We start from the raw sequence: 17,152 nt of genomic DNA, 5'->3' as shown, positions 1-17,152 counted from the left end.
TTCGCGGTAGCCCAGCCTGCAGCCTGGTCACAACTGTGGCAGCTGTGCTTTCGACACTAGAGAGAACTCCTGTTTTAAAGCAAGGTAGCTAAGCTTTCAAGACAGTCAAAGGGGGCAAACCAAGCACGCGTCGGGGCTTTACACAACTGCACGCTGACTAGGCCAGAGTCAGAAACTGCTATGGACCATACATCCAAACCTGCAGCAAGTTCTTAGCATGGGTGAGTTTTAGCATGAGTAGCTCATCAGTACAGCTCCACTTTACTTCCCTAACTCAGCCCTGTTTTCCTCTTCAAAGCTTCACCATTTACTTCTCTGTTTGGGAATCAGATTTAATGAAACTAGCCATTTCCTTTCATATCAGTTATGCTTGCTGACTACTTAAAGCCCAAAGCTGAACTCAAATGTGGAGAGAGAGGGGGGGGGGGGAGAAGCGTGTGTGTGCACGAGAAGAAAAGACAAATTGATAATTGGAGTATCTGTTAGAGCATGCCACCATCAGAAGTGGGCTGAATGAGCCTTGTGCTCAGCAAAGTGACAAGCCTCTAGGATTTGCAATTAGGAACAAGCTTTTCCGTAGAGAAAATGTTCTTATTGAACAGCCAGTGCGTTCTTCAAGTGCCGGATGAAGAGCTGCCCTTTAGCTCGCTCTGTCAGACGGTGGAATTTTAAGAATTTAGGGCTGACCAAAGACCAGCCTGAGAGAAAGAGGGAGGTCGTGAAGAATCCCTCACGCTGTAACTTTATCCTGTCAGGGCAGATAAATCAGAGGCAAGCAACCTTTCCCATGACCTTCCCACCACCTTTTCCTATATGATTTCCCAAAATTATTTGTTTAATATTCTCTCATTAGTGAGGGAGTCTTATTTCTCCCAGAGAACATGAGTTTAAGCTTGGGCAGCTACTTTATTCGGAAAGAGAAAAGAAGCAAAGTGTTTTCCTGAAGGAACGTCGCCACCCCTCCTCATTGCAAGTTCTGCAGAGGTTAAACTTGTGCCTCAGCTATCTATTCCCATCACAGGGAAACAGGAATTATATACAGCCAAGTATCAAAAAGTATCACTCGTTACGTAATTATGCACATTACAGAAGCAACGTAACCCACTGAAAACATTTCAAGGGAAATCAATGTTACTTTTCCTGATTAACCTTTCTTCTGCTCAACAGATAATTAGTTTAATGTTAGCATTTTAAGGAATTGCAAACAATTGCAACTTGCACACAACTTCATACTAGCTGGACCACTTCCACTTGCACTCCCTGGTTAGTGAAGCTGAGATTTCCTTTCAGTTGACGTTTTCCATAGAACTGCTAAAAGCCAACAGCAACAATTTGCAACAAAACCCAATGGCTTCTGAAGATGCGCATTTCTGAATGAAACAGAGCAAAAAAGAAAACACTGCTTTTCAATGTAAAAAAATCTCCAAAAAAAATATCTCCTTCTAAGTGAAAAGCAGCAGCTAAGTTACCATAAATATATTTTTAATAGACTCAATTTAACACGCTGATTTAGATAGCGATCCAAACGGGCGATGACTGCGCAATGGTGTTCATTAGGAGAAAAACGCTGCATGTTTGTTGGAAGATAAGGTTCTATATGTGGTACACAAATGGTCATTAGAAGACTGTGGCTTTCCATTAAAGTGAAATTGCACTTACAAATATCTGAACACTTACCCATCCACCTGTTCCTCTCCCAGAATATACCGCAAGTTCTTCAAGAAAGAAAGGGAGACTAATGCATGGGAATGGCGAATCTTCACATACCCCGTTACTGTCTCAATCAGACCCATAAAGTTCTCCAGTTCAGAGGCGATGTTATCTACATGAAGAAAAAAGTAGTTTTATTATTCTAGAATTCATAGCTTTACCCAATTTTCTCCTTCACATAGCATTAGCGCAGTAAAAGGAAATATTTATATCTGTCGCTTCGGAACATGAGAGATGCTGCTATTCATCCTTCGGGGACAGTTGCCTGTGTGGACAAACAGGGGAAGGGCAAAATAAGCAACATAGCAATAGCGGAACGTTATTCTCGGCTTTCCCCACCGCGTGCCCTCTGCCTTCGTGGAGGCCGTGTTCTGAAGCCTGCACCAAATCTCGAGCCAACGCTCTGGCACGGATGGAAAACCCTTGTGTAAAGGTACACCTCCAGGAGGCTGGAACTGCTCTTCCACCGCAGAGCGAAGCTCTGGCAGAAAGCGCCGCTGGAAATGGGAGAACAAGACTGCGGATGAACAGGTGGAGTTACGCTACTGCTCTCCACTGGGGCACACAGCATCGCTTTCAGGTGGCCTGAAGAGCTTTGGCCACAAAACCTAGACCTCTTGAGGAAACAACAAAGACAAAACCATAAGGATGTCCTCGCGCCGTGGAGCATATTCCAGCTGGGCTGCACCGCAGTCATGAGGGGCTGTTTTTAAGAAGCACTCAGGTGGGAGAAGCTGCTATCGGGCGCGTTTGCTGCCATCAACAAACTGAAGTCCTAACACACGGTCGGGGCAGCCCCAATCTCAGGGGTTGGTTCCCACACAAAATAAGAGGGGAGGAGGCAGGTGTTCTTTAGCTCGTTTTAGATAATAATTAAAATGAAGACATTCCAACAAAAATATGCTCCTCCCCCAACAAAAAGCCAAAACAAAACCACCCCAGCTTGTGACCATCTAACTGGAACATTTCCTGCATAAGGGGAAAGGGGAGATCCTGCTAGCAGAGGTGAGACCACGAGCGACACAATCCACACACTGCTGCTTCTAAACCCTGTCGTTTTCACTAGGAGGGAGCAAATCAAATATATCTCAATCTTTCAACCACAGTTATGAACACAACAGGCACCTTCGATATGGAGATACGTTTCAAATAAAAATTAAGAGGGTTTTTTTGTTGTTGTGTTTTTTTTTTTTTTTTTTTAAAAAAGAGCTCATCAACTGTCGACACTTTCCTGGCTGATGAATCACTGCTCTGACATATATAATCCAGAGCCTGTGTAAGACATGCAACAAAGATGGCCAGCTCACCAATGACGACCATCCAGAGACACAGCGCTGGGCTTTAAATGAGCTTTCAGTGCTCTCGATCGCATGTTTTAGCGATACACCGCACCTCTCCTTAAAAACTGAGGCTATATCCTCTCTGACAGTGCCATGCCCTACTTTCCAGACAACTCATTTACCCACCCTGATGCAAGGGTTTTCAATTTTTCCACTTTCTCAGGCCTTTATTAGTCCTCTGGAACTACTGCTCATCTCACTGCCCAGTCCTGGTGCCCCGTCCTAACAAAAAGCGAGCAAAAATACCAGCCTTCGCTGCCTCACGCTTGGTAGCTGACTACCTATTCCATGGGCATGTTGGAGTCGTGCTGCAATGGGCCAAACCAAACAGGCAAAGTCCTTGTCATAGGATTAAAAAACACGCATTTCTCTGAGTTTTTCTATGGTCTTATCGTTATGTTCCCAGACAAAAGGGAAAACACTTATCGGAGGTTCATAAGAAAGGGCACTTACTTCCCCGACGGATGTTAATCAGCAGATTCCCCTTGAGAATTGTGCATCCCTGCAACATTTGTGCTGATGTGACAGAATCAATGGTCTTTGTTTTCCCGTCCTCACAAATTTTGGGGCAAGGCCCCTCGCAGGGACTGCAGAACATACTGTCAAGAAAGAGAAGGAGAATGAAAATGAGCAAAGATACACAGCCCTGAATCCACAGACTGTTGTGAACTAATTCTGAAAGAAGTTTCCATCTGAAGTGGTTTACAGAGAAACCTTCAAGCTAGAACGAAGATCCTCATACTTCTGCAGCAGCCTGCAGATAAACCCAACGCACTTGCTGGACTCCACGGAGGCTGCAGCGTTACACCCTCCTGCTTCAAGCAGCACCAGAGCAATGAATGGATTCATCGTGCCCGCTCTCTGCCAGCCTCTGAAAGGCTTCGGGATCCTGCCGAGGGGAAAGCACTTCAGGTAAAACCCAGTGCCATTGCATTTGTGCATTTACTACCACCTCATCAGAACAAGACTGCCTCTCTTGCATGTACGTGGACAACCTCTGAGGGCTAGCTAAGTTTCTGCTAATCCAGGCTCAACCTCCAAAAATAGACCAGCCCGGAACTGGGGACGGAAAGATGCAGCGGAAGTGTTAATGAAGTCTTCTGTCTCCGCACCCTTACACCAACTTTTCAAGATCAGCACCAGTGAATCCCTGCTTGTCACTCACTATTTCTTATAGGATAAGATATTAGAGCAGCAAGTTAAACAAAGGACGCCTCTTCACACAAGGCAAAATGAATTTGTGTAACTCACTTCAACAGCAATTTGGGAGAGGCCAGAAGGCTAAACAGGTTCAAAATAGATTACACGGTTTAGGAGAGAACAGGCCCACCAGTGACTATAATACACTAAGGTATAATACACCTTATCTGACTGCCAGAAGCTGGGATGAAACAGTGAAGGACAGGCTCACTTGCCCTTTTCATGAGCATTTACTCTTTTCATAAGCATTTTTTCATACTCTTTTCATAAGCTTTTTTTTAACCGGCCAAACTCAAAGAAACAAGAATCCAGGCTAGCCTGGCCTTTGGCTATAATAGCTTTTTAAAGGCTTTATATCATATTGCCTCATACTAATGTCAAAATTAAACACTTCATTAATGGACAAAACAAGCCCTCTGATCGTTCCTTCTGGTAGACGTCTTTCCTAATTCAAGGTCAATTTTATCCTTCAATTTGTTCCACCACCTTCTTCTGTATTGCATTATTACGTACATTATTGCTTTAGGGGGAAAAAATGCAAAAGGAAAACCAAACCCACCTCCAAAGACAAAGGCTCTTGATGTCAACACTGATGAACGTGAGCTAACCATTTATTACTTTAAAAAAATAACTGAACCCACTTTCTTCTGAGGCTTAAAGAAACTAGTAAATTGATATGACAGTTTTCCATGCCTAAACAATAGAAGACAGATGCTTCCTTTTCTTAGTCGTAAGCTCCTATTTCAAAACGCTGCACTATAACATGCCACAAACCACTAAAAGCTGCAGACACACGCAAGAGGCATTCAAGCAAACGCACAAAGGACGCTGGAAATGCTTCCCACGTGCAGCTATTTGTTAACACCACCTCTGGCCAACAAAATATTCGCTGGCCTGGAGTTACAGCTCCTTTCGATCTTTGCCGCTGAGTGCACCACTGAGGTGAGATAAGATGGCCATACATTCCAGTGCGAGCATTTCACACGCCAGTACTGGAAGCTCAGCTAGATTATGAGAAAAGTTTCTCAGGTGAGCACCTGGCTTCCAGCAAAGGCAGCCTTAAGTTGCTCACATCCAAAAGCAAACCGGAGACTGTCTTAGTATTGGAATGAATAACATGCACACACACACTCGAACAACTGGCGCGGGTACTCACACTCCTCACAACCACCTGTCCAAATAAAGGCAGCACCTTAGCCCAGCCTCGGAAGACCTTTTTTTGTTTTAAAGCATAATTGAAGCCCTAAGAATTTTAGCACATTGACTGTCCCTTACTCTTGAAGGCCTAGGATTTCCAAGGGTCAACAGGTAGGCAACTGAGGCTGTTTGCTTAACCTCTAGCAAAATATGAAAAATCACTAAAAGTACACATCAGTCCAAATGTTAGAATAAAGTAAGAGCAGGTAAGTGACGTTCTTGCAAACAATTATTCCAAATAACATTATCAACAGCTGCATTATTTTGGTAACCACCTCTTCATGACTGCTCCCTTATAAAATACCATTGTTATCCTCTGGAAACAACGTAAAAAAAAAAAAGGAGAGAGAAAGGGAATAAAATTAAATACACAAAGGAATATATGCCATCTAAAATGCAAAACACAAGCACACATAAAGCAATTAATATGTGAATCAAGATGATCCCTCTGGTTTGCTCTGTATGTGATAATAGAGCAAAAGATTCTTTCCGCAATTGGCTGACATCTGCCCCCCTCCAATCTCGCCTTCCTGGACTTTCAGTTTTGTTGTGTTAGTGTCTACTTCAAGACCCGGTTCTCCATTGCGCCGACCTTCCTCAATTCCTGCTGAATAATCAGTGGGAACTGGCAGCGCACAGCACCACACGGGATCAGACCGTTAAAGAAGCTTTACTGGGAAGCCATGCAAGTCCCAAATGCATGTTCTCGCTTCTTCCCAATGCAACTTGCACCACACGGCCGCCACAGAGCAGCGGGAGGAAAAACCCAAATCGCAACCGTGAAGGACTTCCGAGAAGCTGAATTACCTTTGGCTCCCGTTGCGTATGAATCCAGAGGGGCACTCTGCCATGCACTCATCGTTGTGAATCACAAACCTCTCGTATTCGCTTATCTCGGTGGCAGGGACTTTGGAGCAAAACTCTTTAGTCACGCAACGCCAGCCCTCGAACTTGTAGGTGTTGGGCGGGCAGGTGGGCAGGCAGACGCCTTCGTAGTAGTAGTTGCGGCAGGCCACGCAAGCAGTGTTGTTGTCGGGCGCTGTGCAGCTCCCCAAGCATTCGGGATGGCAACACTCGTTTTGGTCTGTACAGGCTCGCTTGCCGCAAGAGCTGGGGCACACTGTAAGACAGAAAGCAAGGGAGGGTGAATGACTGCTATTAAAAGTGAGTCGCGTTAAATAGAAAAACCACTTCTGGAACCACTGGACACGTCTATGCTTTTACTTCCCGGGGCTCCAGGATATCTCGGCAAAAGAGCCAACTCCCCTATAACGCACCAATTTCACTGTTTTTCCCTCGGAGTTTCAGTGGCCTGAAAGCATCTATTTCTCAGATCAAATTTAAAGCAGGAGCCAGTGAAATAGCAAGGAAGACTGCCTGAAAGCCAGACGCAAGGGTAATGGAAACAACCGAGTACTCGAAGTACTAGCCTTAGTATCATGTGTTTTCTTTTTTCCTTTCTGAGTGCTGCTGACTTATTGTCTTTTTAAGCATTTCTTCTTTTTCCCGTTTGTATTTCAAACTGGTCTTCTACTGGCAAGAAAACAAGCTTCCTTTACACAACTTAATTACGCTTGGACATTAAAGCACCGCTCTACCGTAGCGCGCGTGGTTAGGCTGACCCCAAGGTAGCATCCCAGCGTTGCTCACGTATGCAAAGAGAGGCTTAATGAAGTACAGGTGGCTCACATCACGCACCGTGGCACCCGGGAGCCGCTACTTCCCTCCGCAGAGCGCGACAGTGCTCGGCCTTATCCCCAAACTCCACGTTCAGAGGGGGGGGGAAAAAAAAAAAACCACGCTAAAGGCAGGGGGAAGGGGGTGCAAACCTCTTCAGACGCTCCTTCTCTGTGAAAGCCCCTCAGCTCGGAAGGGGCGGACGCAAAGCGGCGTCTTCGCCAGACAATCCTGCCGCCGCCGCCGCCGCAGGCGCGGTACGTACGCGACCCCAGCGTTTTCACCGAGCCGCGCGCGCTGGGCGCCGGGGCTCTGCAAACACACGCAGAGAGGAAACCCGGTTCGCATCAAGTAGCCGTTCTCCGCTTCCTACGCTAGCTAAAAACCAGTACCAACGACAACGGCGTGAAACAAAAATCCGGCAGCAGGCCTGCAGTAAGGTGCAAGCACAGCACCACGAGACGCTCTTTAACGCAACTGCGTGAGCGGCGACGAAGCTGTGAACCCAACCGAAGGAGGGCGCAGCAGAGCCCAGCCCGTACGGAGAGACGGCGTCCCGAGGGGCCGCAGCCTTCCCCACCCTCGCAAACCGGAGCAGCAGCGAAGCGGCTGTTTTAGAGGAGGTTTCGTTCAGTTAGCGAAAAATTCAGTACGTTCTTCAGTTCCTTCGTAGAAGGCGCGGGCTGCAACCGATACCGCCAAGCTTCAGTTGGAAACTACAGTGTCGTTTCAGTGCGGGATGAAGCATCCGCAGATCTTGTCCTCCTCCTCTTCCTCCCCCCATAACGAAGGCCCAGGCTTTCCAGGGTGTTTTTCCGCCGCTGACAACAGCGCCTCAGTCATGACAGAAGGCCACAAGCATGCCACCACTGCTCCCTACCCCCATACTCACTTTTTCAGCTGCAACCTGGCAGAAAAGGAGAAGGCGGTGGAGAGGGGAAACCATGAGGACAAGGAAAGGAGGGAACGAGGACAAGGAGACGACTGATGAACACCCTGCTAACAACAAACCTGTACACACCACTACAGGTCGCAGAAATACCACGTACACTAACTAGGTCCAACCAAGAAAACTTCTGCAGAGCCACAGTTACTTATAAGACCACTCAGGGCAGGAAGGAGGAGGAAATTACTGATAAGTAATGCACTGTGCAAGGAAAACGTAATTTTTTTCTTGAAGAGGAAAACAACCATGCACACCAAACCCCTATTAAAAATAAAGCAGCATCTTTTTTGATAGTAACTTGCACCAGTGTAATAGGAGTAAAGCGTGCCCAGGTGCAGGTCAGCAAGGCATCATAAGCCGCCTCGCACCTTAAGGCATATAAGTACTACTCGCATTTGGAACTCTTAAGGGATTAAAAAGAAAAAAAAAAAAATCAGTGCGTCTTGCTAGCAGATGGACTGCTGTTTGAGCGGGTGCCAGAAATTAAGATTTAGTATGGTAGCTACATTTCCAGTTCACAGCCCTACTAAGGAAAAAACCACCCACCCCCATGCCTCCGCAAACAAAGTTCACTACTAGATTTATTGAAGCAGCTCCACATGATTTCTGCTTTCAGCTGGACAGACGTTTGCTAAAAACAAAGGCTGCTGCATTAAGAGTTCAGATAAATACAGTAGAAAAAGATCGAGTTTATTTCATCCTTGGGGAAGACCTTTACATTATAATCTTAATGCCTCTGCCATTCACGAGTAGTCTAGCATATAACCAGGATTCCCTGCAACTCTTGGTGAACCTGCTGACTCTCATCTACAGAAACAGGAGCTGAAGCATAGAAGGATATGCAAGTTCACGTGAGAAAGGTAATTAGTGAAACGGATTTTCAAAACCATAAAAATATTTTAATGCTGGCCATTTTAACCAGAACTCTGACAAACATTTTTGAACAATTTTTTAAAAGCTCAGCGACCTCATTTGTCTCCTAGTCCTATTTTTCAGTTGTTCTCGCTAACGCTGGCATAGTTTTCAGCCTGGAGACAATACACGTATCCTGTTTCTTTGAAGAGACAGGACAAGAGAGTGCGTGTGTGCGCGCCTAGGATAGATTAAGAACAACAAAATCTCTTTACCTGCTGTTTCAGGCCAGCTCCCTCAGCTCTCCCTGTTAAAAAGTTTTACTAAATATCACTGGCTTGTCTCACAATCCAGCCCCCTCTACATCCCCCTGCTCCCTCCAAATTGCGCTATGTGGTCTACTAGATCTGTAGCACAACGTTTAAAACGCATGTTTCACTTTTGCCAAAATAAACTGAAACATGCTTGAACACTTGTTAGCCTGCAAGAATATCGGAGAGGCAATACATAAGCAAATGGCGGGCTGACATTTTGGGACAAAAAATCATCAGATTGTACAATACCGCCTTGAATAGTGAAGGCTGGTGGCTTTGCACAAACAAATCCTTGCTGGTGAGCACGCGTGCAAGAAATGCTTCATTGTCATCACGTGGAGCTACCAATATAACAGAAAATTACAGAGACCTTGGACTGCAGCCCTGGAAGAAGGAAGACCTGGAGAAGGGCAGATCCTTAAAGACCTCTATGGTTTTGTTAAAAAGATGATGGAGGCTTGACTAGACCCGAGTATCTAACTGTGTATGTTTAAAGAATGAAAGCACTGAGCAATCATTAGACTTAAAATAAATAACTAAATAAATAAATAAATAACGCTACAAGAATACCAGTAGCCACAATATCAATTCAATGGAATAAAAATAACAGCAACAGTTTTTTTCCCCACCTTCTCTCACTCACCCTTCCCTCTGATTTCTTCAAATGAGGAGTTCTCCTTGTCAACCAAGGAGATTTTCTAAATACTATTAAGATACTACAGTTACACACAAATCACGCAAAAGATTCAGTTTCAAGTTACCTGCTTCCAGAGCAAATCAGATGCAGACCTGCCACACAGAAAGGGGGTAATTTCAAAATAAATACAAAGATTTTACAAATGAGCTAAAAAAAAAAAAAAAAGTTACAGGAGAACCTGACTCAAGGACTTATTAGTCTCAATTAAAACTCCCATGATGATAAACCAAAATTGTGGGCACAAAGCAAAGCTGGGAGATCTTCAAACACGATCCTCAAACAAAAAAAGCAAACGCCACCTTCCCCCAAACCAACCCCAAGAAGCAAGTCCTCTGTGTATTTACAGCAGTTTCCCTTTGGACAGCATAACGCTAAGGAGACGGTAGTAAGGTTTTTTGACGTGCAGTATCTCATGCCGTTTGCAGTTTGCATAAAGCTAAAGCCCTCGGGAAACACGCTGCGGGCTACCATCACGGCTGGGGTACGCTTTGGACGGACAAAGCGTTCTTATCATCTCCCAGACACCATGACTTCAGCAACGTTGAAGCCGAAAAAATCAGGTGAATAAACAGTCACCAGGAGTGCAAGCGCGGCCAGAAGAGGAAGACTTCTGGCAAGCGGAGGCGTTAGCCGCTGCCAAGGATGGCACCGTGCCAGGCACATGCAGGCGAGCAGAAGGGTGCCAAGTGAGGGAGAAATTACATATATTTTTTAAAGAATCTCCTTGTAAAGTGATACTCAATCCTTCCCTTTCTGTTTTTTTCCTTCTTTTTTAGAGCATCCTTCACATAAAATGCTGTTCCACAAAGAACTAGGGGGGGAAAAAAGCCTAGTTTTGAGTAGAAACCAGGGGAGGGAGAGAGGGTTTTATCCTAGCCAACTACTGAAAAAATTATCTGTCTACATTTACCCACTAAGACAGAAAAAAAATGGTCGTTTTTGGAATGTTAATTCCTCTACATGGCAGGATTTTTAAAATATTGCATTTTAATGGTCTATGCTTCGGTACGGTCTTTCAAACAGCTGACTTCCAATGCTCCGGCAGCATCTACAAGACCTGATTTCTTCTGCCCGATACAGTGGTAAGAATGGAGAGATTGGAGAGACGCTACTCAGAAAATCCGCCCCCAGTGACTCACGGTCAGGGCTGGTATTAAATAGCTACAGATTAAAAGTTGCAAATTTGGAAGTATACATATTAAATGCATGCAATAACGTGTTCCGATCACAGCAATATCGGTGCAGCTGTCTCCAAAGAACCAAAGATGCCACTTATTTAGAACAGTTATATAAAAACATTCTATTCCTATAGAAACATGCATTAGTGACAGATTAACAATTTTTTTTTTATTTGTTTTTTTCTGCTGCACAGTGAAACCTATGTTTCATCTTCCCTGAAATTCCTGGAAGGAAGAAAAAAAAAAAAAAAAAAAGAGTATCAGCTTCCTTTCTTTCTAGTGGTTCAGGCATAAAATTTGGCAGATTTTGCAATCAACTGCTAAACCTCATTTAAAGGTTCAGTGCAACATAGCGCTGATGCTACGAATTGGGAGTGATTATCTCCTTCCTCTTTAAACATCTGCTGTGTGTACAATCACATCCACTTGTAAAATATTTGGATAGGTCTGTACAAATTTAGACCAAGAATCAAGACCGGGGCGTCACGTTTACATCCTAGTCACTACCAACCCATTTTTATCTGGCGGACCTTTTCAACGATCGTGAAGTTATTCTGAAGGTGTTCAGTGAATCATTTTCTTCCCGCTACACAAATCCACCTGAAGTTCAACCATATCCGGTCAGCTTCCACGCAAAGCTTTTTGGTCTCTCCTGCTTCCTGGCATTTCAGTTCATGGCAGATGCTAGATGCCAGGTCCCTACGCGGAGGGGTAGATGCAGCAAAGCATCCAGAGCCTCACAACAGCAGCGGCTCCAAGTATTTGCCCAAGTTGAAGGATCCCACTCAGTTCTATTACTCACGGCTCATCTTTGACCACATGAAAGATTTACAAAGGAATCTATTTTTATACCCCCTTCCTCAGAATTTTATGCTCAAGAAGCAACACTATGCTAACAATCCATATACCCAGTTGTACATCACTTGAACTGGGATGCCGCTGCGGATTATCCAGCAGGAGAAACGTCTGGAGACAGGTTGGAAGAAGAAAGCCCAGCAGCACTCAGCACCTGGAGAACCTCAGATGCCACCAGACGCGGTAAGGTCTATGAATTAGAGAGCAAACACTCATCATTCACAAAATGAGCGTATTGCGGTGGTGGTGTACCCAAAGCACTGCCATTTTATAGGGCTTTTCTCCCCTCATCATTAATATTAATATTAATATCCCCTCTTCTCCCCCCCGTCCCTGAGCAGTCCTAGTCAATGGAGTGTTTCAGAGCAGCACAGTCACCCGACAAGCACACCCTCAAGGAGCCAGCGGCCCACGGCATGGCTTTTAACCCCTCAAACACACAAGTGCCTCAGCAAAACATACCGCTAGGTCCCTCTCCTGGCTGCTGCTTTGAAAACCAATGGGAGAAAACACCACAAGCATGTTTTGCTCGGACGCACAGGCCCTGCCCGAGCCCCTCCTTACCTCTTTCAGCAATCTCTCATTCACTCTTTGCCATACAAGTTACCTCCAAACAGCTTCTGTGCTCCCCAGCTGCGATAATTAATGAAACGTGTGCTAAATCTGTTTTTATTTAGAGTGACTAGAGGACTCAGGGACGCTACTTGGCGCTATAAAACCTACCATCTCCTTGAGCTTTCAGTAAGTGAAGCAATCAAAGCTGCTGCAAGGCTCCAGCAGTGCTACAGCTACTCCCGTCGCACAGAAATTAGAGCAAATGGAAACCCGGGAGAAGAAAACTACCTTACACCACCGTCAACAGGAAGCGTATATGTAGTACAGCGACTATTTGCTCCAAAACGCGTAATACTAACGACCAGAGAGGTGCAAATAAACACAACTTATTGACAAAACCAGGCAGCCACGCACTGCGTTCTCCTTCAAAACAGTTTATGCTGCCCAGCACAACTCCGACTGGCATCAGTGCAGCTGGCACTCGAGAGAAAGAGGAAAAAAACAAGTCCGTTTTGTCCTTTCCACGTCAGTATGAATTCAGTACATAAACAAACACAACTGAGGCGTATACACAAGCATCTCTCAGGGGGTCAAGCCAGTTTTACTATCTTCAACACAAGGCAAACAAATCGGTTGGGAATATTTGACGATCAGCACTGCGCTGCTCTAGAAATATTTCCCCTGCAAGAGCAAAATTTCCCACTGGAAAACGCAAACTAGAGCAATACCTCAAACGGCAGGCCGGCTGGAAGCACAGTTTGTAGGAAAGCAACGGTTAGGCCACGGCGGTGAAAGCTGCTCCCAGTCGCGCTGCAATCACCCGCACCTCGCTGCGCCCCCAATTCGCTAACGTTTCTAGACGGGGCAGCTGAAACTCCTGAGCTCCTCAGGAGCACACAAGGAAAGAAAGGGCTATCACAGAACTGCTGTGACTCAAATTCCTTTTCTTTTCACTCCAGACTACAAGCTATATAGTGTGTTTTCTGTTTGTTTGTTTACAGTAAGATTTAAGCTGCCTGTCTTCAAAAGGTTGCGAGTTTAAGGCAAACAAGCTTTGCATGATTTAATTAATATACAGCAAGCAAGGACTGCCGGTCAGTCGTCCCCTGGCAAAATTCCAGCTGGAGGAAGAACACTATTCACATTCCAGATTTACTCTAGAGGAGGAAGACGGTTTGATAACTTTATCATACCAGCCTAAATTATGTCGTTCCCTTAATGCTGAAGGATAATGGCAGTTGAATCTTGTGCAAAAAAGGTCACCAGTTCTGAAGTATTCAGCTGCCGCTTTTGTTCCAGGACTGCTCTTTGCATTTATGCGCTAGGCCCATCGACAGGCTTAACCATTTTGGCATAAACAATGAAACGTAACGCTCGTTTTAGAGGCATACATCAACACTGTCCCAGTCTAGGGATAATTACCCCATAAATGAAAAACTCCTTCAGTAAAAGTAATGTTTATAATACACACAGGGCAGAACGTTTAGAAAGTTTTGCTCCTCTCCATCTAAAATCCCTGCATTAACAACAAATAATGAAAGAAAACCTCTCCATTTGGTAGGGAGAGGTGATTAAAACCCAGAGAAAACAGCTGAAATGCACAGGAGCACTCAAAATTGTTTGAGGCCTACCAGAAAGCAAGTTTTTCAAGCCATTAACCTGCTAGCGAGACAGCTCAGTAAGAACAGGATTAAGATCTAGATATTTAGGAAGCTGAGAAAAGAGAAGAATCGCAATGGAAATGCAAAGCAAGATGCAAGAGTACTGATGATTCAGAAAGTTATCAGAGAGAGCTGGCTGCATCTATCCCTTTTTTTTTTTTTTTTTTTTAAATTATGAACTACTAGTCTGGAAGCACATCATCACTTAGATGATGTCCAGGTTGCAAGTACGGTTACCCTATGTGGACTCACAAGCAGACTGGAGGGTACCACATTAAGTGGTTTCTTAATTCATTTCAACAAACTTAAAGGCACCATGAACAGCAGAAAGGAGGACAGAATTCACTTGAAATCCATATTAAAACAAGCATCTTCTCACACGCCATGCAACTGTGGATGGAACCACTTCAGAAGGGAAAGGAAAAACGTTGAGTATCTCTTCAGACTCGGTTTGCAAGTCATCCTCAACTGTTTGAGCGTGAACTGTTAACTCCATCTTACACAGCTCGATCTCTGAAAGAAGCAAAGCGTGCAACGGTTAGCTGTCAGGTTATCGACACCCTCGCCCCCACAGAAAACGGCCGGGAGATCCACGCTAGAGTGGAGCACAAGATGAGCGAACCACGTTGCGCACAGAAGAACCGCCAGGTCCCTTTGAACGCGTTTCTTGTTTTCGGTATTTCACTCAAATGCTCGGTTTCTCAGCAGAAGCGATCAAACCCACAAAACGGCTTTGTCAGCGTCTCCTGCAGGAAAAAGCACTGACGTTTTAAGGGTCCACCTCTTTACGCGTGGCACGCACAGATCAGGACGGATGTGCCAGAACACAGCACCGACGCTTCGCTGTCACCGTCCGTTCTGCAGTTGCTGTGCAGGTTTCTGCAAAGGCCACCGAGCAGCTGGTGCCCGCTGCTAGGCAAGGGCCTCTGCAAGCGCTCAGTGAGCGGGGCCGCCCCGGACCCCCAAGGTGCTGAATAGCATCGCGACTCCAAAACCAGCCCGGGGGTACTGCCGCAGCTCAACAGGTCCAAAAGCCCCAACTCTCTCAAGCGAGGTAAAGGCTTAAAACCCTCTGAAATTAGAAGAGGCTCAAAAAAGTGACTTCAATCAGCAAGTGGCACTGATGGGAACAACATATGGGTTTGCTCAGTGTTTTCTTCTACCCTAAGAGAAAGATAACATTACCTCATCCAGGCTACACTTAGACCACTATCTTTAAAAATACCCACTGTTATCAGACAGAACTATTTCAGCTCTTGCAACACGCTGATAAAATAAACTGAATGAGGAAAACCACGCTTTACTATGCCATCGCCCAGAAATGGCAAACACACCGTACGCTCACGGGACGAGCAACACCAACTACCGTTCGTTGTCCGTGAATACAAATACACAGTTTCTGCTCGGACCATGACATGTCTGTGCATACTTACATGCACGTGCTTTTGAGGAATTCCTAATAGCAGGACAAAGAAAGACAGAAAGAAAGACAGAAAGACAGAAAGAAAGACAGAAAGACAGAAAGAAAGACAGAAAGACAGAAAGAAAGACAGAAAGACAGAAAGAAAGACAGAAAGACAGAAAGAAAGACAGAAAGACAGAAAGAAAGACAGAAAGACAGAAAGAAAGACAGAAAGACAGACAGAAAGACAGAAAGACAGACAGAAAGACAGAAAGACAGACAGAAAGACAGAAAGACAGACAGAAAGACAGACAGAAAGACAGAAAGACAGAAAGAAAGACAGAAAGACAGAAAGAAAGACAGAAAGAAAGACAGAAAGAAAGACAGAAAGAAAGACAGAAAGAAAGAAAGAAAGAAAGAAAGAAAGAAAGAAAGAAAGAAAGAAAGAAAGAAAAAAGTGACATTGCTTATGACTTTGCAAATCCTTTCCAGTAGCACGGATTTGTGATCAGATTAGGGAGAGCCAGACAGTTTTATTTATTTATTTATACGAAGGACAGTCAAGGTGAACCGTATCGCTGTGTTCGACAGGGGTTTCCACCGTGCAGCAAAGCGAACGATGATGCTGCCCCGGCTGCTGTGAAGCCCGAGACGGCATCACATGGCATTTCAGAAGAAAGTGGGACTCCTGTTTTTCATGCTTGCAATTTAAAACACATGCTTCCCGCTATGCTTCAACTAGAGCTTGGCATGTTTGAGCTACACGTCTCCCCTCTTGTACCTTTTTTGCAATCTCAGGCCATATTCACATGAACATATAAATACACGGATCCTTACACACTGCGTAGCAGATACTCACATGGATGGTCTCAAAAAAGAATATTCTTTTCACACACACTAAAAAAATTATACAGAGTTATTTTAAATTCAGAACTGTTTGTATATTCCTTATAAGTTTATAAAACTCGCACTGTCCTCCCATGACTAACGAAACTGGAATTGAGAGAGTATTCTATATTTATAACTCGTCTGGTTGCTCATGCCTATGGCCCTATTTCCACTCGCCGTTACTGTACACAGAGCTATGTGAGGTATTGTGGGTTCCCAAACTTCACCGATTTCCTAACAAGGCAGGCCTGTGTCCCGGAGGAACAAACTGGGGGCTGTTTCGTTCCAGTATAGACCAAGCTCAGAGGGAGAGGCCTTGAGCCCTGTGGTTTTGGCAGCTCTTCTTGAAACCGGTATTAGAGGCCATTTCTGTGCAATTACATGCCTAACTGGCACCAGATTGTGTATCAATGCTACTGATACACCGTTGACAGCACAGTCCCGTTCACAGCCCGAAGCGTACAGCTGTCGCTACGCACTTCACCTTCCCCTGTTTATTTTAGCAGCGCTCGCAAGCCCAAGAGCTTCAGCGCTTTGCTGCGCGGCTCCCTCGGCAAACGACGCTGCAGATGCGCCAGAAGTGCCAGACCAACCCCAGTAATGAAAACGATGTCCAACAGATTCATTGGCCTCTCAAAACAGAAAGGGAACAGAAAACCAGAACGTTATCCAAAAACCTC

At 45.0% G+C, this 17,152-nt stretch overlaps 1 protein-coding gene across 7 annotated transcripts in view; it reads right to left on the bottom strand.

The window, feature by feature from the left end:
* Nucleotides 1-17,152, bottom strand: part of IGF1R (insulin like growth factor 1 receptor) — a 203,688-nt gene that overhangs the window by 45,508 nt on the left and 141,028 nt on the right. For all 7 annotated transcript variants that reach the window (XM_068959027.1, XM_068959028.1, XM_068959025.1 and 4 more), the window contains 3 exons: nucleotides 6,255-6,567; nucleotides 3,504-3,649; nucleotides 1,678-1,822 (listed from right to left, as the gene is read on the bottom strand). In XM_068959027.1, coding sequence (XP_068815128.1) covers nucleotides 1,678-1,822; nucleotides 3,504-3,649; nucleotides 6,255-6,567 — 604 coding nt within the window. The remainder of the gene's footprint in view (nucleotides 1-1,677; nucleotides 1,823-3,503; nucleotides 3,650-6,254; nucleotides 6,568-17,152) is intronic.

Source organism: Struthio camelus, chromosome 12 (assembly GCF_040807025.1).
Source record: "Struthio camelus isolate bStrCam1 chromosome 12, bStrCam1.hap1, whole genome shotgun sequence".
In the NCBI taxonomy this organism is placed as follows: Eukaryota; Metazoa; Chordata; class Aves; order Struthioniformes; family Struthionidae; genus Struthio; species Struthio camelus.
This window is presented reverse-complemented; position numbering and strand designations above follow the sequence as displayed.